This window comes from Grus americana, chromosome 25 (assembly GCF_028858705.1).
Source record: "Grus americana isolate bGruAme1 chromosome 25, bGruAme1.mat, whole genome shotgun sequence".
NCBI classification, from domain to species: domain Eukaryota; kingdom Metazoa; phylum Chordata; class Aves; order Gruiformes; family Gruidae; genus Grus; species Grus americana.
Window position 1 is genome coordinate 5,684,286 of NC_072876.1, and position 23,459 is coordinate 5,707,744.

General features: G+C 51.0%; 1 protein-coding gene across 34 annotated transcripts in view; it reads right to left on the reverse strand.

The window, feature by feature from the left end:
* NFASC (neurofascin) overlaps positions 1–23,459 on the reverse strand; it is a 97,113-nt gene that overhangs the window by 14,511 nt on the left and 59,143 nt on the right. For 11 of the 34 annotated variants that reach the window (XM_054803995.1, XM_054803991.1, XM_054803993.1 and 8 more), the window contains 9 exons: positions 23,078–23,300; positions 20,938–21,053; positions 19,476–19,680; positions 17,353–17,475; positions 16,531–16,704; positions 14,496–14,531; positions 7,323–7,553; positions 4,920–5,036; positions 2,787–2,942 (listed from right to left, as the gene is read on the reverse strand). In XM_054803995.1, coding sequence (XP_054659970.1) covers positions 2,787–2,942; positions 4,920–5,036; positions 7,323–7,553; positions 14,496–14,531; positions 16,531–16,704; positions 17,353–17,475; positions 19,476–19,680; positions 20,938–21,053; positions 23,078–23,300 — 1,381 coding nt within the window. Of the gene's footprint in view, positions 1–2,786; positions 2,943–4,919; positions 5,037–7,322; positions 7,554–14,495; positions 14,532–16,530; positions 16,705–17,352; positions 17,476–18,199; positions 21,054–23,077; positions 23,301–23,459 lie in introns of those variants that run through there. The other 23 variants (XM_054804007.1, XM_054804006.1, XM_054804004.1 and 20 more) reach the window with 16 other exon arrangements.

The window sequence follows — 23,459 nt, forward strand, 5'->3', positions numbered from 1 at the left end:
TCACAGCAATCTTGTAGTTAGAGTAAACGAGTGACTGTCATTGCAGCATTCAGAGAGAGAAGATTAAGTACATGGCTGTCAGAGAGGATGTTTTGATTTGCTTTAATATAAGGCCAATGTCAAGGGGAAATAGTGGAAAGCAGCTGTGTAATCCAACAGGTATTGATTTGAAATGCAACTGCAGTGACCTTTTTTTTTTTAAATTAATTATAACTTTGTGGCAGAAAACATGTTACCTAACAGTCATAGTTCCATGCCAATAGCAAAGCTGACTGTGTTCCACCAACAGAAGATCAGCAAAATTTTTGTCTGTCTTTGTAAAGCAGACCGTTGGGTATGTAAAGTCTCACTAGCTCCAGCCTTGCGTGATCCTCTTCCCGGTCTTTGTACAGGCTGGGGAATTTTTTTAATTTTTTTTTTTTATTTATTTAGAAGGTATCTTTGCATTAAGCCATGTTTGTAGTTTCAAAGTGTCCTTTACTACTGGAAGGAACTCTGTTGGGTTATTGAGCTGTCAGTTCATTGGAAGCAAAGCGGGAGGGCAGTGTCCTGCAGCCACAGTGCAGGTGGACTTCTTATTGATCTCCCCTCAAACTGAAGAAACCTAGCTATTTGCAAAACATTTAAAAAAACAACCCCACAAAAAAACCCAAACAGTGCTTTTTTTTTTTGTCAAAAACATTCCTGATGGCATATGATTGTCAGCAGGGGCCAAACACTTGTGTCAGCAGTATCCAGCCAGCAAAGAAATGGATCTGCAGCATTTATGCACGCAGGGACGGCGATAGCTCCCTGCATCCCGCAGTGATAGGGCTCAGGTCACCAATCGGCCGCTATCACAGGGACAAGGGTGGCCCCATCCTTTAGTCTCAAGGATGATATCAGTAGGAACCCCTCAGTTACAGAAAATAGACACATCGAGACTGCCAGCATCAATCAGCCGAGGATATTGCTTTTTTTAATCCCCCTCTTTCTAACGATTCCTGTCCCTCCGTGTCTGTTGTGCAGGGGGCTGCACCCTCTCTGCCCAGATCCCAAAGTGGGCGAAAAGCAGGAGAGAAAAGAAAAGAGACGGGTCCGGATTGGGAAACAGTTACCCAGAAAGGCAGGTTGGGGCTGGGGGCGAGTTCTGAGTCAGGGGAGGGTCCAGAAGCAGAAGTAAAACTGGGGATGCAACACTGCAGCAGGAGCTGTTCTGGAGAGAGTCAGAGTTGAAAAATCGTCTCTGTTATTGTCTGGGGTCAGAATCAGCCTCTGCGATGCAGGAAAGGGCTGGGAGCGCAGGGACTCGAAACCTGCAGACAGTTTGCGTGTCTGCGAGCCGAGCCCTGCCAACGCAAAGCTGTGAAAACTCCCGAGGCAAGGCAGCCGCGCCGTGTGGCACGTACAGCAGCGGAGCGATGGGGAAAAACCCCGGGGAAAATAAATCCTTTTTGAAAACACGGCTCTCTGCAAAGCCGAGCGTGTTCCAGGGGGCCGCTGTGCCGTGGATTTGAGCACGTCACAGGGTGATGGAGCAGTCTGAGGAGGCACGTGGGACCTCAGCACGGGCAGAGGCAGGACAGAGCCAAGGTCAGCTCTCGCTGGTTATTTCTCAGTGTTGGACAGCATTAGACACGCGGAAAAACCAGCGGTTGCCATCTGTCCCTGTGTCCTCTTGGCACGACAGAGAATTACTCGGTGGTGTTATGGCTTGCCAAATTTTTGGACATCAAATGAGATGTGCGCGGGGGTGCGCGGGGAGGGATGCTGCTCCTCACCTCCCCCTGCAGCGCTCCCTTGCTGTGAATTACATTTTCCTTTTGCGCTTTTCGGCAAAGAGACTGGGAAGTGCTTGAGCTTTCCATTACACAGCTGGATCTGAGCAAAATAATTTTAGCTCTTTGAAAACCACAGCCTCTCCCTACTACATCTGTCAGTGTGGGCTGCTCCGGTGTTGCTCGCTCCTTGGTTTTTCAGCTGTTTAGGCCCGTGCTTTGACAGACGTTGTGCACAGATCCCTACGGCAAAACCCCCGGGTGAATACAAAGGGAGTTTGTTATAGCTGCTTTGATTTACTGAAACTCATCGAGTGTGAACGGTGGAGTTTTATAAATGCACAGAGCCCGATTCAATGCCTGCGGAAGTCAATGAGGGTATTTCTCTGGCATTCGGTGGGCAGTGTAGGAAGCCCGTAATTAGAAAGCTGTAAAAATCACTCAGGTGCTAAGCTTGGAAAATTGCTTGTGCAATTAAATGCGAAGTTGCCAGAGGAAAGGTACCTGGAGGAAGGAAAGCCCTAGGCGTACGCCACACGTGGCTGTGACCCAGGTCTTCCGCAAACACCACGTTCCCCCTCCCGGTCCTGCCCCTCCGCCATACCCTGGGGCCGGACGCCTGCACGCTCTCCGGGGCCAAAGCAACCACCATCACCACGAGTCGTAGCGACAGGCGGGTGGAAGTGCAAACGCACGGTGGCGGGGCTTCAAGCAGAGCCGCGCGACAACACGAGCATCTTCTCCAAAGACCTTTCCTTCTAAGGGATCCCCGTGCCCTCCTGGGGCTCCCCTCCTCCTCCTCCTCCGTGCAACGTGGAGCAACCTCCCGGCGATGCTGGGGGTGGCTCTTTAATAAGGGCAGAGATGGGGGTGGGGGGCTGCCGGGGCGGGAGGGGGTGGGGGTGGATGAGGGTTGTTCCATGCAGTCATGGTCAAACCACCTCCCGCCACCACGCGAATGACGTCGGCGGTGATGGATGTGACATGCCTCGGAAACGTACCCCGCGGCGGGGCTGAAGCCCGTCTCACCTGAGCTGGTGGTAAAGGTTATGTACGAGTGTTCGCTGGGGCTAGACCATATGGGGAACACCCACAGCTTGTACATCATTCCCGGCGTCAGATTCGCCAGCTGCACAGAGGAAGGGGTCTGAGCTTTAACAGGGATAGATTTCTCTGTCTTGTTACCTGAGAAACAGAAACCGCACATCAAACCCAGCCGCGGGAGGCTCGGAGAGATTACCGTGTTGACACTGCAGGCAATGCATTATGCTATCCCTAGCCGCTGAGCAGAAGTAATACAGCTTGATGGTCAAGGAGCTATTAACGGCTTCGTGATTATTACTCACTGAGAATAGAAGAAAATCGGCGATGCAGGAATATGGTGTGGGTTTTGCTGCATCCCTGCTTGCCGTACTGGAAAAAATCCCAGTAGCTTGTTCAGATCTCTCCCTACTTTTACGACCCAATAGGTCCTTTATCTGCCCAGCCTCAGGTCTGGATATTTGGGTGTTTACTGCAAAAGGTCTGGAATTTGCCTGGTCCCGCTCAGCTGGGTGAAGGTGCTACAGGACTCAGTAAAGGAGCCAATTCTTGTGCTTTTGGGAGCGTTACCTGCGCAGCAGTTTTGCTGGTCGGTTAAGGAGGCTTTGAATGAGCTGGACGGTGCAGTAAACGTGCTGCAAGACTGCTCGCCCCAGCCGGCAGATTGCTGCTCTTGGGGGCGAGAGGGGTCCAGCCCTTCAGCTCAAGGAGGGATGTTTGTGGGCTGATGGATCCCAGGGTCTATCCAGGGATGACCTGTTCTTTGCACCGTGCCGGGAATCGTTTGCTGATGAGCTTAATGCTGAGCATTAAACCACTGAATTCTAAGAAAGCCTGCAGCGGGGCTTTGATCTGTGGCTCTGGAGGTGCGCGCCTCCCAGTTCGGCAGTGCTGCGGGGAGGGAGAAATGTGGCTTTGAGGCCAAAAGCATGCTCCTTGCTTCAAACGCCACCAGGAAGGGAGGAGAGGCACGGCTGGTTGGGAAGGGCTGAAATCTCCGAGATTTCGTCCCTCTCGGCCAGGTCCTGATGAGGGTAAACCAGGGCACTGCTGCCGCATCCCGAGCCCAGACTCAGCGCGGGGGCTCTGGAAGGGAATCGCCTGCGCTTTGGGCTTCCTGGCGATGGGGAAAAAACCAGGGCTGGCACCAGTTTGGGAGGTGGGATGCATGGCATCTAGGGCTCGGAAGGCTGATGGGTATCCTGAATTATGGAAACCAGTTCAGAGGGGGGAAGGCTGAGCACAGCCCAGCCCGCGCTGCATAACAAATCCCTGCGGGCTGCGGAGCGAGACCAGGCACTGGCTGCGCATTAGGAATTGTCTCAAGGAGAAAGCAAGGTCATCTCTTAAACGACGTTGTAAATGACCGAACGTGGTTTGCTGTTGATGATTACCCCTAGTTGGTTTATTTTAAATGCCGATATAAGACCGGCACACCAGATGATGTGAGGGCCGAAATGGCTGGGAAATAAAGTCGGAGATAAGCAGTAGTCATCACTGCCTATCTATTAAAAAACCCCAACCAACCAACAACATGTAAACATCTTTTCTAAACAAGTACTACACCCAGAAATACTGGCTTTGAGTTTCCAGACTAAGTACGTAGCCTTAAAATTTTAAGAGACAACGATATCCCATACGACAGGAGGTTTGGGATCATAGATGATTCTGCCAACTCCGGGTTCAAGAAGCCCATCTTGAAAGGCATTTAAAACTGCTCTCCAATTTAGGTAGGTTTCATTTGTTTTCCCTCAAAGTTTTGTCCCCTTTCACATATATATATACAGACACACATATTTAAGGCTCTTTACGTAGTGACTGCGTACAGCCCAGCTCAATGAACAGTTCACAAATGAACGACCTTGCTCGTCTACATATCATCAACACCTCGCGACAGTCGGTGCAAGGAGGGGGACTCGCTAAGTGCCAGGATGAGCTCTGGTGCGCTCTAAACAGCCGTGACCATGACCTGCCTTTTCCTCTCCCATCCTCCACGTGGCCATAGAGCATCGTTCCACACACAGTAATTAAGACCGAGTAATAGGTTGCAACCATGGGAGCTGGCAGGATCTCTACTGGCATCACCACCCTATAGAGTTCCCCACGCGATCTGATGCTTACTGGTGATATACTTAACCACAAAGTCAGTTCCTGCAGAGTAATTGTGGCTCCAGGTGATGTTTGCCCAGTTACTATTAGCCATAGCTCTTATGTCCCATATGGACGATCCATTGGTGGCTGGTGGACAGGTTAGAACAGGAGTTAGTATTTTGGATTATACACGAATGAAACCTCACCTAGCATCTGGTGTTGGTAAAAACCTTACAAAATCATTCCTGAAGTTAATGCTTTGATCTTAACCTACAAGCGTGCCTAAGGACGTATTTGTTCCTGTCAAGATCCTTAACTTTAAACTTTCGGGGGAAGTTTGGTAGCAGAAGCTCCTGGCGTATTGGTGTTTTAGTCCAACTGCACTCAGCTTATCTTTGGAGTCTGAAGGCTTCTGTGGCACTTCCCTGAGGATTTCGGTCAGCAGGGAAATCTCCTGACTAACCTCGTGCCCAAACGGACGCGGGAGACGCCTGCATGAGTGCACACGGACTCACTGTGACAACCGGGAAGGAAAGACTGGGAGAGAATATCGTCACGTTACTGGGTCTGGAGACAGCCAGTGGGGCAATGAAGTCACTCGTTTCTGATTTTGAAGTTAAGGATTGTCGACGTTGCTTTGGAGGGCGGATGAACTTCGTTTCTAGCGAAGTAGAGCTAATCCACTAGTTTAGTGGGTGTTTAAGTGATGTCAGATAAATTACACCTTGGTTTCACGATGATGATTCTTATTATTATTTACTCCAGGGTGTAGCTCAGGTTTTGGTTTGACAAAACACGGGTTAGTAACCGCAGTCCCTGGGGCGAGGCCAGCTACGCGGCTTTTAGGGAATTGCAGGGACCCGACGCTGCGGGGTCGGGGACGTGACCTGGAATCCCTGGTACAAACCCAACCTGTGCCGCCCCACGGTCGCCCTGTCTGCCCGCATTACAGCTCAGCACCTTCCCTCGTGTCCCCAGGCTGGTCGGGACGCGCACGGTTTCTCTCGCAGCTCTTTTCCTCCCGTCTCCTCTCCCTGCTCTGCGGCAGCGTGCGCTCGCCACTTAATTGCCTGTTTTCAATTAGCAACGTTTTCCCACATAGTCACTAAATAGTAACTGCGTTGTGGTAGCAATCTTGCTTCGTTGCTATGGCCTGACATAGAGCGATGAAGCTGCCTCTGGATTTCTTGCACCAGTTTTTAAGGCGATTTTGTTTTGAGCTCCCTGCGTGCGTTCCCTTTACTTGCAGCCGGCAGCTTTGCGCAGCGTAAGGCTGCTCTGGCCGGGGAGGTGCTGGAACCCAAACTCACAGTTCTCAGTTCAGGTCTGCGTCTTTAGTAAGGAAATCAGTGCAGAGCAGGAAACGTGCCGCTGATTCGCAAATCTGTTGTACTGCGGAGGGTCAGGCGGAGGCTGGTCCTCCCAGCGTTGTGTTTTTGGTGGGTATTTTTTTTAGCCATCCTGAGCTAATCTTATGCAAGAATATAAAGAAAAGGGTCTGAACTGCTTTAATCAAACTCCTTGAATTAAATGGGTGTCAACTTTGAGATTCATTACTATTATTTTCATTTCCTCTTTATGAAGAGTTAACAAAGATTTCTGTAGCTTTTGCACGTGCGTTTTTGAGTGTATCCTCTCCAGCTGCGTAACGGAATTCTTTTGATTGCATTGCCTTTTGCTGCTAGTTTTATTTAGTTTTTAGTAACCTGACTGTAACTATCCATAATTATTTATTAACTGTAGATACCATTATAGCGGTGTTTTAAAAACAAGGCTCAGCGAGATACATCTCTCTCTACCTCTCAGTAAAACACGTATAGCAGAGAATATGCCTCCACCAAAACAGAGTTTGATCATCCCGCTCTAGCTGATTGCATGAGAAGTTTATCTTGACCTGATAAATACCTGGCACACACCTGCGTGTTGTAACTTAAACGCTTCCCCAGCTCTCCTGTGGGCTATGGCTAGGGTACATCGCAAAGAGCCGGAGCATAAACCAAAAGACTCGTATAAATGATGACAGGTCTCTCAGCTACCGGCCGATGTGCTAAATTTGAAGTGACATCTTCTATAAAAGTAACAGAACCCCTTTTTAATGGCAATAAGAAACAAGATAATACTTTTGTAGGGCCTTTCACCTCCTTCCCAAACACTGATGCTAATTCAGCATCGCGACACCCCGGGGAGGACTGTGTTATCCCTGAGACCGAGACCAGGAGGGTGGCACAGAGACCCCCCCCCCAAAATTGCCGGGAACCACTTGTGCACCTCGATTCCTGAGCCTGTGCCACCTCCGGCTCCTCGCCAAGCCCTTCGCAGAGCACGGGATCTCTTAAATTTTCCCTGTGCCCGTTATTAATCCTTGCTCTGAGCAAGATGCGGGGAAGGTCCCGGTAGGGTTAGAGGGGTTAGAGGAAAAGGAAAGCGCAGTACCCAACTCCTGCTTTGTGGTGGCTGCCGGAGCCCTCTCTGTAGCTGCTGTAGTGCTTGCGACGGTGGTGGCGGGTGGAGAGGTGGCGGCTGTAGTGGTGGTGGTAGTTGTGTCGGTAGTAGTGGTAGTTGTGTCGGTAGTAGTGGTAGTTGTGTCGGTGGTGGTGGTGGTAGTTGGGGCTGTTGTAGTAGTACTGGTTAGACCGATTGTAGTTGGAGGCAACCCAGTTGCAGCTGGGAGAGGGAAACACTGGCTTTTTAGACGAGGTGATGTCTCAGCCCCGAGGGTTGGACGCGCAGGCACACGAGAGAAAGCGGAGCAGCACAGAGCCGGGGGGAACGGGGAGGGAGGCAGCAAACAGCACCGAGAAACACGAGGCTGAACCGCTTTTCCCTTCCCCATCTGCGTGCGGGGACGGCCAGGCGCCGATGGGAGCGATGCTGGGGGCGAGGAGGGGCAGCGAGCGGGGGCTGCCCCCGGCAAACTGCTCCTGCGCACCCACCGCCCACGGTTTGATTCCTTTTCCAGGGCTGAACGACCTGCTTCTCTTTTGCTTTTGCTCTGCTGCTGGTGCCCCCGCCGCCCTGGGCTTAAATCGCACGGAGGGCACGGAAGGGGAAAGCGAGGGGGGGCTGGGGGATGCACAGGGCGGGCTGTCCTCGCCCCGTCCTCCCCCGTGCAGAACTGCACTGAGAGCTCTCAGGGCTCCCTGAAATAAGAAACAGGATTTATCTCTTAAGAAAACATAATAATCCCATTTGTTGTGGGCCGGGCAAGCCACAATTACATTCATTCAGCAGCCCCTGGACTACACCTCCAGCATTTTCGAGCTGCCAATTCAGCCTGCAGCTTCTGAGCTGTTTCCTTCCTGGCTCGTCTCTGTACTAATGCTGCAGTCTGGTGATGGAGCGGCTTTAGCATTAACGTGGGTTTTAGCTCATCGGCGAGTGATGTGTCATCACCGCCCCTCACAATTTACATTGAAATTAGGACAAAGGGGTTGGCACACCCCAAGCTGTCCAGGGGGAAAGTCTGAGCAATTTGTAATTGTTCACATCAGATGCAAACCCCGCAGCGCGCTTGAGAGGGTCCTGAACGCCACCAAAGGGGAGTGCGTTGGCTTGGGCCCGAAAACCCCTCAGCAGAAAACGCAGCTGAAAAGCTGCTTAAACTACCGAAGGTAAATGAGCGGAGATGTACCCTGCGCTGCTTACCTTGAGTTATATTGACTTACTGTAATCAGGGGATTACAAATCCCCCGGTTAGACAAATGAAACCGGCTATTTTAAACATCACCCACAAACAAGAATAGCTCTAGGAAAGTACTTTAAAAGGCATCTCAGAACCGAGCCAGGGCTTGCTGTTTCACCGAGCCCATCCCCAAGGAGGGCCAACCTCTCAAGCCTCAGCCTTTCCAGAGATCCAAAAGCAGAGAAGAGCAGTAGGTCGCTCAGTCCAGCTCCCTGCCGAGCGCAGCTGCAATAAAACCAGTTACCGGCACAAACGGGAAACGCCAGCCCACCCCAACGCGTGCCCGGAGAGGTGGTACCAACGCAGCATCGCAGCCAGCCTCATGCAGCAGTGCAGCCACCGAAATAAAGCACACCCCCCACCCCCCCCACACGCCCCCGAAATAAAGCACACCCCGAAATAAAGCACCCGCCTGGCACAGCCCGTTGCTGCCCCACGGCCAGGCAAGGGGCTGGATGGGGGGAGCGGGGATGGTGGTGACAGGGAGGGGACCCAGCCTGGGTGGGAAATGGCATGGCTTTGTCCTGGGGTGTTGGTCGTGTCGGGGGTTTCGCTGTTCTGCGTTTCTTCCCCCCGGTTCCCGATGGAGGGCTTCGCTGTGTCCTGAGGCTACACATTACAAAAGCCTTTCTTGGGGTGTGTGAAGTATTAACATCCAGCTTTGCTGAGTCACAGCGGGTTTTTTTTTTTTTTTGGAAGGGTAAGAGATCAGTGTCACTAGGTTAACGTCACCATTAACCCGATTAAGCTGCAGCTCCTCACAAGGTTTGCAGTGTACACAATCAACCAGCACCGCAGACACCAGTTAGTAGCTAACGTGGGCTGAGGGGTTCCCCTGTGAATCCCTGGCTGCCCCCTAAGGAAAACAGGACCCAACAAGGCACAAAGTAACTTGCCGAAAGGCAGGAGCTGGTGGGAACCCTAGGAGGACCCCCCCCCCCCCCCCAGCTCCCAGGCCTGTTACACATCTCTGCATCGCGCCTCTCCCGCACGGCACCTTTGAGGACTGGGCGCATCACCTAGCGCTGATGCAACAGCTTTAGCAGAAGGAGAGATTCAGCTTTAATGCACCTCTAGACCCTAGATGGGAAGAGATTATCTGGGCTAAGTCAAGGCTTCACTATCCCTCGCGTAGGGTATCATCATCTTCATGCGCAGGTGAAGCTGCAGCACCGAGACCCTCCTGGGTGCTGCATTGACCGAAGCGATTCGGCATCAGCCTGAGCTGCACTGCTCCGCTCTGCCCGATGGTGAGGCCAGGCAGGATTTGCCCACGCCGCTCCAGCACGCTAGTGGAAGCGATCCCCGCGAGCGGGGCTATCACATTGCATCAGGATAACGCGGGCTCGCTCCCGAGCGGGTCCCTGCATGAGATTGGGGGTGGGGGGGGGTTGGCACCGGGAATAAAAATTATCCTGGCAGGACTAGGAAAAGGTGAAAACGTGGGATTGGGTGACCCTGGAAAGCAGTAGTTGAGAGGGAGGAGGATGGGGAGAGCATCTGCGGCAGCACCGTGCTGCAGGACGGGACCGGGCGGTGGGAAGCGGCACTGCGGCCAGCCAGGGCTCCCGCGGCCATGGGGGGATTTAGTCCTAAGCTGCCCCGGGATTCAAAGCTGCGGCCTCATTTGTGTTTGAATATGAAATGTATGCGGGAGAAAAGCTCAGCTGGGAGATTTGGGGGAGAAAAGATAAGGGGCATTTTCTTGGCTTTGAAATCCATCCCCTAATGAGACCTGATTTCAGTCTGGGAGGAGATGAAGGCGGTCTTTGACGGAGATCAGAGCGCTGCGGTGTCCCCCAAAGAAAAGGGCACCCCACCATGGGGGAGCAGCCTGGTGGGGCCACGGCCCTTCCCGGGGTACCTGGGGGTCCCCGCTCGCTGCCCACCACGTTGGGGCTAATGAAGGAGTGACAGATCGCTGCTCCTGGCAGCAAAGGGGGGGGGACGGGGGAGGGCCAGGCTGGCCTTTCCAGAACTGCTCCTTTTTTGAAAGATCACGTCCATCTAGAAACCACACACATCCTTCTAAAAATGCAGCTGCAGTACTTCATCAGGTGTAACATTTCTGAGCTTTGCGGAGCAGCTGAATTTCTTTTTTTCCTGCATTCCCCACGCGAGGTTCACTCAAGGGCTTTGACAACATTTGCCTCAAGTTTACGTACAGGACCGAGCATCGGGTATTTGTGTGATGGGGGGAAAAAAAGAAAATCCCCCCCTTTTCTGAACGCAGGAGACGGTGCAGAGAAGGGGCTGCCACTTTTTCAAATGCAGGGCAGACCAGCACCCTGCAAACTAGCGTGCCTAAAGACACGGGCTTGAAATAGCCCCGGTGCACCCAGGAAACCCAGAGTAAAAGCCAGCAACAGCAATTCCCGTTCTCTCGCTCCCACCCTAGCCTAGCCCATCTTCCTGGAAACAGCTAACCGACCGGTCAACTCATTAATAGGCCCCATCTTTGCAAGGCAGAGATTGCTTTTTCTGTCTGCAAGATGCATTATTAGCCTTTCAGGTAATGGAGACCGAGGGGCATGGTGGGGAAGAGATACCGTTCTAATGGCCAGAGGATGCAGCGGTCTGGCTGTAGCAATTAATAGGTTGAGTAATGAGGGAGATGCTTGCAGCAGGACAGCTGTTCTCTGCTGCAGCTTGGCTCCTGTGACCATGAATGGACCCATTAAAAAAAAAAAAAAAAAGGAGCCCAAACCCCACACAAAAACTGTGTGAGGCTCAGATTGGAAAAAAAACAAAAAAAACCCCCAAAAAACCACCTAAACAAACAAACAAAAAAATCCAAACCAACAAACCTGAGATGAAGAATCAGAAAAGCAAAAGGGAGCTATTGAAAGAATGAAAAAAGGGCGGGAGCTTCTTAAGAGGGGACTTGAGTCCTGCTCCAAGTAGTGTAGCAGTTCAGGGAGTAGTTGCATGGTTTTTTGCAAAATACAGGAAACAATACACATCCATACTGCTCTTTAATTATTTAAAGGTGCTTTTAATGTGTTGTTAGGCTGTAGTAACAGCTTTCCCTTGGGTGTGCCTACAAAATAATTAGGCTTAGAGAAATTTGATTAATTTTTCATGAATTTTGATGATTAGCCAAATACATTTTCAGAGATTTTTTTTTTTTGTCTTTCCCTCTCCCAGTTTTTAGCAACAGAAGGAAATTATAAAGTCTTCCAAATCTGATGATAACTATAAGAAATTCAAGCATAGAAAAGAGCGATTGAGCAGCCTCTAAAAGAGAGAGGTCAGCAGTTCTCTGCTTCTACTGCTATCCATTTCTAAAACGAACAATAGAATCTTTCTCCTCCAATTCCTAATTATGGAGACAAGAAGGGAACAGACAAAAGTCAATGTTTTTGTCCTTAAAGCCTAGGACCAATATTCTTTATGGTCCCTGATGACGTTTTTCCACACACACTGGTAGTATGGGATCCAGTTTTGATTATTTTTTTTTTTTCCTCATTTCATAGCATAAATGAGAGCCCGTCTTAGATGTCCCCTCTTTTCCCATAGCCCCTCTTTCTTTGTCCAGGTCTGGCTTAGGAAAAATCAAGCCTTTCCTAAGGGAAAGTTCCCTGCACTTCACTGTGATTTTATCAAGCTGGTCCAGTTTCTCATACACGCACAAACCAGCTATATGTAAGGTTACTCCTGGGGGGGGGGGGGGGGGAAGGACCTCTCTAATTTTTTTTTTAGTGCCAGTAGCTCATGGCAAAGAGCATTTTACTGCAATTTAAGACAACTTTCAATGTGAATCCATGAAAAAAAAAAATCTACAAAAATCCAGGTCACTGAGCGGAGAGGAATCTTCCGAGAAAGGTCAAGCAGTATTTCACTCCAACCCCGTACTTGTTAGGAAGAGAAACAGCCTCTCGGGACAAACACCGCTCGAATTGTGTAAGAGCTCCCGCACCCGCTCCGCGCCCTAACGAGAAATGACATCCAGCTCAAGAGCACGGCAGAGATGTGCGCTGGATCTTGCTATGGCGTACGCTGCCTTGGTTTCTCGTGCTGAAGCCTAGCACGGCGAGGAAGCTGCGGACGCGGCCGAGTTAGCGCTTATCGACCTACTACTCCAGTTCCTTGGATGGCTTTCGGCTCTGGCATAGCTTTTCACTTTGTTATTTCGCCTAGCAGAAGGTAAAAAATAGCGGGATGAGGGACTAGGGGGCTCTGTTCTTGTAGAATTATCCTTTAAATGGCAATTCGTTCATCTAGCTTCCAGTGGTGTAAGAAATTATGCCGGAAATGATATGATGGTGGAAGGATAGAGAGATCACGTTGTGTTTTCAAAGCTCAGCAATAGCCACCGCAAGTAGAAAAGTGCTTTAAGAAGGTGATCCTGATCCACAAAGAAAATCCAGATTCTTGTGGCTAAGCTAAACCCTGGCCAAAGTATGAGGTTGAGCAGCAAAACAGCCCTCCTGGACGCGGAGGATAGAGACCCTCTAAGCCAAAAGGTTACGTCCGATTTCAGTTTCCCACCACCCAAAGCAGACCAATCTGTTACCCTGTTTTTCTGGTTTTTTTTTGGTTTTGTTTTTTTTTTTTTTTTAATAGGAAGAGAAAATATAGTAAGGAAAAGACTGGCATCTATTCAGAAAGGAAAAAAAAAAACAAACCACAAAAATAATATTGGGCAGAGAGACATCACCGCAACAAAATAAAAGGAGGAGAAACATCTATGAGGTAGTAAAGCAAAACCTACAGGTGCAGAGAGCGGGTCCTGCACTTGTATCCCTTGGGAAGAGCCTTCCCTAAGAAGCTGTTCCTCCTCGGGAAGCCCCGGGGCCGTGTCCAGCAAAGACAAAGCACGACCTCTTACAGAGCCCTTGGGGCAGGGCAGGCGAGTGCCCTTGCTCCAGACCAAAAGCTTTTCCGCAGCATTCGGGGTGCGTTCTGGCTGGCTGCACGCCCGGGCACTGCCGCTACCCCCCCCCCCCCGCCTCTGAGCGCGGGCACGGGGCTGTCCCCGCTGCTGAAATAGTGGCTCAAAAGGGGGGGGAGGTCTGGAAGTCATGTCTGCAGCTTTCGTAAGAGGTGGGTGTCCTTTTGTTTTGGGCAACCAGAAGTTTGTGCTTTGCAGGTTGGACTTTGCAGGGTTGACACTGGGTAACTGAGGATTTGGGTTTCCTTGAAAGCAGGTGGAGATGCTGCACCCCCCCGCCCCGGTACAAGAAAAGGTTTCTCTCTGCTTCAACTGCTGCTGTAGAAATTCGCAATCGAGGGCAAAGCCAGCAGTAGCCTCGCATGCAGACATGCACAGCTGTGGCACAAACATCGTCCTTAACCCTTTCAATGGGCACCTGGAAACAAAAGGATTCTGCTCTACGAAAGCCCTGGCAGCCCTAAAAGACCCGTGCGGAGGTGGGTGGCTTGTGGTCCCCCCACGCTGCAACGCAGACCTGCGCGGCCAAGGGAGGCAGCCGCTCCGGCAGCAATAGTGCTGCTCCTGGGTGTAACCATAGAGCTTAAATCCTGCAGGGCAGAGCACAGGCAGGCACCACTGAGTCGGGGAGGGCTGGTAAATGTTTTTCTGTATTTCACAGGGCAGGGATGTTAAGGCTTAAAAAGGGAGAGATCTGGGATTAAAAACCTCTTTAATAGCGCAACTTGACTCTCAGTTTTGCTCGTACAGTCTGTGGCAGCCGCAGTGTTTGGTGGGTTTGGCTACCATCAGGCATCTGAGAGGCTGTTAAGCCCTGCTCAGAGATATTTTAATCTTTGCAGACCCCCCTCCCGTGGAGCCTGCCCTAGTCCCCGCTGCCTGCGGGGCTTCCTTTTACCTGCCATTGTTTCGTATGGCCAATTCCGACTGCTGACACTTCACCTTCCCATTGAAAGGGTTAATGGAGCGCATGCTTAATTGCCAGCACAGGCGAGCGAGCGTGGAGTGAGCCTTGCCCCATGCCTGTTACCTCCTCCGGCTGGTACGGTACCTGGGGTTGGCGTGGCTTCAGAGGGCAGCGCCAAGGATAGAGAGGGGAATACGAGGAGAGCATAGAAGAGAAGGGAAGAGAAAAACAGAGGAATATATAAAACAACCAGAACACACCAACAAGAGACTTGGGACCACTTGCACACAGTCACCAGAGACTTGAGAGAGAGGGAATAAATGCGTTAGCTGCAACCCGTCGCCCTCCTGCGCGTCAGAGCACAGGGTGGAGAGAGCAGGGACGTCCCCTTGGAGATGGGGATTACTGGTTAAACACACACCAGCTCCCCAGCAGAGATGCCAGTGGTGTCGATTAAGCAGAGTGCTTAAGCAGGTGTTTATTTCTAATCCCAGCAAGGACCGGTTTTGACGCTCTGAATTTCACCTTAGTTTTTCTAGGGTAATTTTAAATTCAGTGGCCGTCCTGCCTTGTGTGGGTTAGAGCCCTTGGCGCAGAACAGCAGAGAGATGTATTTTATGTAAACTTCTCAGGTGAACGAGTCTGGCAAGCAGAAAACAACCTCTGAATGCATTAATGGGTTTCATTTTCTTAATCTGCCTTTTTTTTTTTTTTTTAAAATTCCAAACTCGTCTTTCGCGTAGCTTTACAGCAGGTACCGTCACATCGAAGCGGGCGTTTAGAGCTGCTAATCGTACTTACATGCCTGTCGTTAGCAGACCTCGCCTATGTCGTGTTGTACCTGGGGGGGTCTCATGCTTTGAGGTCAAACTTTGCCATATTTCTGTCACTTCAGACTGGGGTTTGACTCTTATTTTTTTCTTGCTGCTTTATGGCCGCTGCTTTGTCCTTTTGCTAAGCGGCAGCAGCCCGTCCCTTCGGCGGGGGCAGCCGTGGGTACCACCACCCATCCGCATCCCCGACCCATGGACGGGGAACCTTACCTTGTCACGCTGGCGCGCGCTGTACCTGCCATTGCCTGACACAACTCAGTGAAGCAATACACCCCAGCAGCTGGTTACGGCTATTATTTAGCTGTGCTCTCCCAACAGGCACCGTTATCAGTGTATAGAAACAAACCCAGTAAAGCAAATGCACATGAAACGACGAGAACTGTTGACTCTCAACACCGACAACTTCAGTCCTGTGCTCTAACTGTTCAGCAAAGCTCCTTTTTAAAGCAATGACGTGCCCCCTCTCATGTTTGCCAGGGTGTAACTGAGCTGATTTTTTTCCATAGCGTATGCAGCCCCATCTCCCATCCTGTCACATCAATTAGTGATGCTGGAGCCTACCTAAGAGGTGTCAGGAAGCATTTCATTTCCACTGGGTCATCAGTAGAAATTACTTTTCCTACTCAAAGCCATTAGTTGGGGAGGGGGAGATGGAGGAAAGGAGACAAAACCCCCATTAAATCAGAGTGCTAACCAAATCATAGGTCTTTTAGCAAATGCTAAAGAAAGGAAAGAGCCAGCTTTTGTCTCCCTGAGTTCCCTCAGGGCTCCTGAACTTTCACTTAGTGTGATGAATGTCCCACAATGGGCATTTTATCTTATTATGACTCCGAGAGTTGGGGCTTGGCTTTGGAGGGTCAGGGCAGCTGCTGGTTATGGGGTGGCACTGTACCCCCTGCCTGGAGGATGCAGCTGCTGCTCCCCCCTTCGAGCCACGTAAAAAGCACCCACATCTGCACCTTATTTACCTTTTCCAGAGGCTGCAGAGGGGCAGATCAGAGCCTCACCTTTTGCAAGAGGAGAGCAAGATTCCTCCTGCTCCAGGGCACATGGGGAATGCTAATTGCTTGGGGGTCAGCAAGATGGTGTGTGTCCCCTCCCCGAGCACAGGACAGTCCCCCAGTCACCTCTGTAGCATTTCTGCTGCAGTATTTGGTCCTGGTCAGTCTGTCTCTGCAGAAGATAGTAGCTGTGTGCCAGTTACTATCTTGTACTGGTTGCTCTGCAGACCACCTGATTCTCTGACCTGCAGTTTTTGGCTGACACATGTTCCATCACCCCCCCAACCCCTCAGCAAAGCCAGAAGCTGTTGCTGCTGCACATACCTTCGTTCAGCAAGGCTGGCGACTCCTCCACTATGGTTTCTCCTTCTCCCACCTGGGTCCGTGCCCGCAGGAAGAAGCGATAGCGCGAGATGGGGTCTGTCCTCTGCAGGGTGAACCTTGTCTGATTGGGAGAGAAGTTCTCTACCAGGGTTCGGCCCGTTTTGGATCCGTTAACTGGGGAGGAAAGGCAGGTCGTGGTGGCTTCAGCCTTGTTTCAGAAAAATTCTGTGCCATCTACCTCATCAGCTCTCCCCCAGGACCGACTGGCCGTCGGTGCGAGGCCACGTGTGCTCAGAGCTATAGCTGCTGTTGAACACACTCCATCCTGGGAGCTGGTGACTTAACTGGCTGGGGAAACGCTAGCGGGGACATCCAGGGTTGTACAGGTGGTCAGGGAAGGGACAGCACGAGTGCCAAGGTCTCAAGCAGAGAAGGCTGTACCACCCCGGGCATCGCGCTGGGCTCTGCAGGGCGTGCTGCACTCCGGGCAGCATCTCTTATATAGCCAGAAGCTTGTGTTTGAGTGAGCACGTAAACTACTCCGACTGCGCTTAAAGGTCTTTCTAAATCAGAGATCAAACTTATTTCCCTTCAATGGTCAAGTCTGGAGAACTGCTGAGCACCCGCCACCCTCCCTGGTTAACCGCAGCTGCCCAGCACTGCTCCAGGACTCCCCGCCAGCACCAGTGTGTCTCTTCTTGTGACGAAAGTCTCCAGTTCCTTACAGAGAGCTTTCTGTGCTAGGCGAGGAGGTAATTAGCAGCAAGGAAAATATTTAATGGCTTAACTGTTATCACTAAGAAGATAATATGTGGAACGTACAGGCTTGATATCTAAGGTTGTATCCTGTGAGGACTCCATTGGGATGCTCTGGGTGATCCCACTCCAGATTGATGCTTTCCAGATTTGGCTGTCGGATTCTTAAATACCTGGGGGAGCTGGGCACTTGGGAGGAGGATGGGATGAGGAAGGAGAGAGAAAGAAGAAAAAAACATAGACGATAACATACCTTACCATACTGTATACATTGCAGGCTGACTGATACACTCAAGACACTCATAAATACACACACGCACAGAGATAACACACACGCGCTAAAGGTCAGAAACCGATTGAAGAGGAATCTGTGCCAGAACCCATGCGCCAGCCCAGGGTTTTCAGCAGCGTGCGTGCAGGGAGCAGAAACCAGAGCAGCTCCGCATGCAACCCCGGCAGCACCGTGCCCGTGCTGCGCTGGCTGGGTACCGCTGCCCTCCAGCACGCAGCTCGGTGAGGCACCCGCAAAAGATGCTACAGCCGTGAAGCGGAGCTGTGGCACAGTTCAAGTCCCGCTGCTGCATGTTGTACGCATACTTTACTGGTCTTGCTTACAGCCCCCACCCAGCCCAGCATTTACATCGCATCTATTTATCTGTTGGAATGGTGAAATATAGTATAGCAGCTTCTCTTATTGCAAAGCATCTTTGTGTTATTAACGTCTAGAGATCTGTAACAGGGAGCTGGTGCACGTATACAGTGGTCCTTACCCTGAGGAATGGCTGCTTTTATGACTGCTTAGTCAAAGCTAGTAAAGGAAAAAGCATTATACATTCTTGAATGAAATTATTCTCCTGGTTTACTCATAATTGCAGTATCCTGACTGGGAAAAGAACGTGGCTCTCTGATCTGAGAGACTAGCGATTATTATTTTCTTTAAACAGAAGTTTTGCAGAATATCATTCAACCTCCTAAACATCAATATATAGTCAATAAAATCGCTTAGTGGTATAGGAAAAAAACAAATCAGCAGTTTACTTGTGACAAGAGTATAATCTGCTCTAATTGTTTCAATCAGTGCTGCCCACGTATGCGTGTAGCTACCCCAACTGCGAGTAGCTACCCCAACTGCGAGTAGCTACCCCAACTGCTCCGTGCCTCTAGCACACAGGTAAACAGCTCAACCAAAACCCACCTGACTGCAAAACCGCCCTCCTGGAACAGAGTCCTTTCTTTTTTTTTAACAAGCTTAATTGTGGCTGGTCAATTGAAAATCCTTAGAAAATGGTGACAGCATCCCAGAAAATGTTAAGGAAGAGAGAGGACTGAGAGATGCTGGTCTTGTACGGCAGGAATAGGGTGAGGAGGAAGAGGAAGACCCCTTAGTATTTTGTGTTGAGACAGGATTTGCTTCCAGCCCTTACTGTTTTGTCCTCTTGCATTTTTGTAACGTGCTGCGCCAAAAATGTCTGTGCCATAGGAAGAGTCATTGGCAGCCGCTGAAAGTGCAGCTCCAACAAAAAGTTATTGGCGTGTCTATAAATAGCTCCTGTGACAGCAAGAAAATTAGAAATCTCAAGTTCATCCTTGACACGAGCTCTTTAAACAGAGGAACGAGGCGCTCTTGCCTTAAAAGCCTGACGGGGTATTAGTGCCATCCTTTCAGAACAAAAGTACTCAGGTCTTACAGAGATTTTGCTGCCTTTTCCTGAGCCAGATGAATATATTCCCTCCCATTTGGCCGACCCGCAGCACGGGGAGGCGCGGTGACATTTGCAGGTCAGGCAGCAAATCAAGGGCACGGTGCTGCGCCTCTGAAGAGGCTTTGCAAACATTTCCCTTGTTCAGCCTCAGAGCTACTTGCTGATGTGTTCAAAGTACCCGAAGGGGATTTTTAGATTGATGAGACAGTGCCCGTAGTTAGCTCTAGGTGCAGCTGCAGAGATGTCACCCACCACGCGGTGACGAAGGCAGACAGCAGTGCCGTGTGACAGCGGTGCTGCCCAGAAGATGCTGCCCGGGCACAGCTAAAAAAAATCATCCCTAGTGCATCTCCCCAGCATCATCGTGGCTCTGCCGCAGAGCCGCGCAGCTCCCGGTCCGCTCTGCAGAGCTGAACCACCCAAACCTCTCCCCGGCAGGCGCCCGAGGGACGGGTGCTGCACAGCCCCCCCACCCTGGGAACGTACCTCCTTCTGGTGTGGGGAACTCCTTAACTTCACTGCGTGGCCCATCTCCTCTCCCGTTGGTTACAACCATCTCAAGCTTGTAGTTGCTGTAAGGAAACAGCCGGGACACTATGCCCCGGTTTCGGTCTCCAGGAAAACTCACATACTGCCGTTTTTTGGAGACCCACAGGTTCTTCAGCAAACTACTGTCTCTCCAGAAATAGGCCTTCAAGAAACATGCATGGCAAGTGAAGCTTTTCCCATTTAAGTGCAATTGGTTTTTTCATTAACAAAGCGTAGCAAAACTTCGCCTTTCCAAAGAGCAGCTCTCTGCTGCAGAAACCTTTTAGAGCAATTAATGAAGCTCCACGTCCCCCCAGCGAGGCAGGTCAGTGGTGTTACCCGAGGAAGAGGAGGCAGAGGCATGGGGTTAAGTGCTTACCAAAGGTCACAGAGCAAAAACCAGCTTAGCTCAGACTGAGAAGAGCTGTTTCTGGCTCCCGAGCGCTAGGCATCAAGTGACTCCCCCTTTCTACCCAGATCAGTACCGTAGCGGTGTACAAGGAAAGGTGGGACGCGTCCAGGCACAAAGGAAAGTCTGAACTTGGAAAGTCTCCCATTCGAAGCCCTGACTGTAAATCTTATTTCATGCAGAAATAAGATTCGCTCAGAAAATAGACCAGAATGACAGAGCAGAGGCAGAAAAAAAAATTGAAAGCCGTATTCAGGGAGCTTGCTTTATGCCCAGCGGATTATTGGATTTGAAATGTAATAACTGTTCGCAGGACACGCGCTTTTGGTACCGTCTTAAACTCAGATAGAAGGGGCTCTGTCCAGAGTCTGGCTTGTTTTGACCAGGGTCTGTCCTCTGTACATAAACACTGGTATTTTACCTTAGCAGTAAACGAACAAACAGGATCCATGCTGTCTTTAGTTGCCAGTTAGTACAAACCGCTGGGTTTAGGCTTTGCAGGGGTTGGTGTTCATTAAAAGACGAGGTAGGTACTTTGGGGATGACACAAAACCCAGCCTGTTTGTACCTATCTGAGGCCGTGCCCCCCAGGGTCAGCAGCCCATGGTTTGGGGCAGCTCTAGAGCCAGGAGACACCTCGGTGCATGGGCAGGACCACCCCGAGTCCCTCTCTGGGTGCACAAGGGCAGCCCCACTTGCTTTGTCTGAGCACCCCAGATCCCACAGGCAGGCACTGGGAAGGGCCGGCCCTGCACCGAGCCCGGGGGGAGCAAAGGGACATGTCCCCAGCCCCGTCCCCAGAGCAAACCAAGGTCCTTTGTTTCTGGTGCTGCTCCAGAGCAGAGCTCAGCCCCTGCGGTCTGCACCCAGCCACGGCAAAAGGGTCCCAATGGCCGGAGGAGAATTTTCTGTCATCCCCATTGCAGGCAGCTCCATCACCGGGGCCACCCCGGCTCGTGAGAAGGTTAGCTGTATTAATAGTCAGTGCCAAAGAGATTTGGTGTTGCTCACTCTGTACTCCTTGAGCTGTCCCTGGATGGTGTCCAGGTGCACTCGGGTCCAGGTCAGAGCAACGGCAGTGCTGTTTAAAACCCTTATCCTAACATCCGTAGGCGCAGCCTTGGGATCTGAGCGTTCAGGGATAAAGCAGAGCGTAGGTCAGGCATCCAGCGGTACCCTGGAGGTCAGACAGACGGACGGACACCCCTCCTGCCCCCACCCCTCGCCATGGTTTTCCCATCGCAGCATCGCGGGGTTGCTGCAAACGGGGCGAGCGGCGGCCCCGTGCGCCGGCTCTGCCATCTGCTGGCACCCCGGCGTTTTCATGGGGGTAATCATCTCCTTTTTCTCCCTCCTTGAATTCAATTTCTGAGGATTTCCACACTGGATAACATAAAACAGGAGCAACAGGCCAACTCTCCGCTTCCTGGCTGCCCTTGTTTGAGGTGAGCAGACCCACGACCCTGCAGATACACGGAATAGCATCGCCTGCCTCTGCCCCCCTCACCTTCTCCCTGAGCTATGCATGCCTTCAAAACTATGGGGTTTTTTAGCAGCGCTTCCGCAGGAAAGAGGGGAAACCCCTCGTATTTCACTCAGCCAGCCAGCACGAGAATATTCATGATCCAGTTATCAGCAGGTCTTCCTACACGCTGCCGCAAGAGATCCCATTAGAAGGGGGGGCTCTCGCCTCCCTCTCCGCGTGAAGGGGACCAACAAATCCAGCCCCCTCCTCCTGCTCTTAGACACAAGAGTTACAAAACTGCCTGTTATTTCCACATCCATTAATCTGAATTTGGCCAGAACCTGCTGTTGAGCCAGTTGGGTTTTTTACCTCCTTTTTACAGGTCACCTGCCTGTATGTAGAAATCCGCAGTTATTGGTGAAGCACTTCAGACGTGACAGGGCAGGGACTATTTTGTTTGGTTGGTTTTGGTGTTTTGTTTTTTTTTTTTTTTAACTTGTCCCACCCCTCGGGATAGAGGCAGGAACACATTTGTGTCTGGGGTGCCACACGGGAGCTTTGGTCTCCCTTTTTTACCCCCACACAAAGCACACGTGCGCAGGCTCGTTCAGATCCTCCCCAAACTCAAAATTTTCGCACAAGTTTTCACCTGAAACTAGAACAAACCCCCTGGTAGCGCACAGACAGGTAACGCAGAGACGACGGTGGAGCTTTCCCAGTAACAGCCTCTCAGCTAGGTCCAGCTTGGCTTCCCGTGCTCAGCTCTTCCCCTGACTCCCACCGTTTCTGCCCATTTTCCTTCCTGTTGCCCTGTCTCCTCCGGGAGAAGATGCCCCATCGGAGGATATGTCGTGCCACCTCAGCACCAACACCGCAGATTTTCTGGAAATTGCTGTGCCCTGTTTGTGTCCCCTTGACTTCAAGCCTAGAGTCATGGATGATTAGCAGCCTTATCTGCCTTACTTCTCGATAATCCCAAAGTCACGCAGGCAGGGACCCCCCACTGATGCTGCAATGAGAGGAACTTATAGATATTTCCTTAAAAATAAAGCTACTGGCAGCAAACCACATCATCCTGGCAGGGTAAGGATAATTGTAGTTCAGAGTCTTGACGCTACAGGCACAGGCAGCGATACCAGTAGCCCAGAAAGAAGGTGAAAAGAGTTAAACAAATTCTGCGTGACCAGGTGGAGAGTTTTAAAGAAAGATAAGCTGAGCCGATGGTGTGTCGCAAACAAGAGCCCAAGCTGGGCCCTTATCGGAGAGGCACAAGAATTCAGCCCAGGGTGAACCAAGGTCCTTTTGGCCATTCGTACCAGCCCTCAGCTGAGATGAACTCAGTGTTCCACAGATGTCAGGGGCAAAAAAATTTAATGCGGGTCATTGGAATACAGCCAGAGCTCATCTTAAATGAAATCTTACCATCTTCCACACTCAGAGCGTTATCTGGGTCTTACAGAGAGCGAGGGAGAGGCTAAGTGACTTGGATCATGCAGGCAGCTGCAGGCAGAGCCCAGAACAGAATCTAAGGGCCAAGCCTCTTTCTTCCAATGCCTGGAACTGAATTTTTGTGCCAAATCAAGCAATGCTGTGAACACGTCCCGGGCACAGGTGCCACCCCACTGACCTTGGGCGGGATCCTGCCCTTCTGAAACACTTACGATCTCTGGCTCAGAAAATACTCACAATCTTCCCCTGAATAGCCGATGACGGTGTCAGGCTCCGGTGCTCTACCAAAGTCATTCTCTGCCTGCACTTTGATCTCGTAGGGTACGTAGATGGGTGTGTTCCAGACGATGTGCCGCGGTGTCTTCACTGTCTCATTGTACCAGCTGCCCCGGGGGTCCCTTCTCCTCCATCTCACGATGTACCTGAGGTTGGGCCCATAAGCTTGAGTTGCATTCAGAGGCTTAATGGACCAAAACAGAAAAAGAAAGTGAGAGGGAGAAAGAGCAACTGTATTTCTCTGCCACGGAGCTCCAAAAAATTCTGTTCAGCAGCTGGTTCTTATTTTGTACTCCATCAGCGAATCTCAAAGGAGGTCAATACTTTTGCTCCCACAGAGACA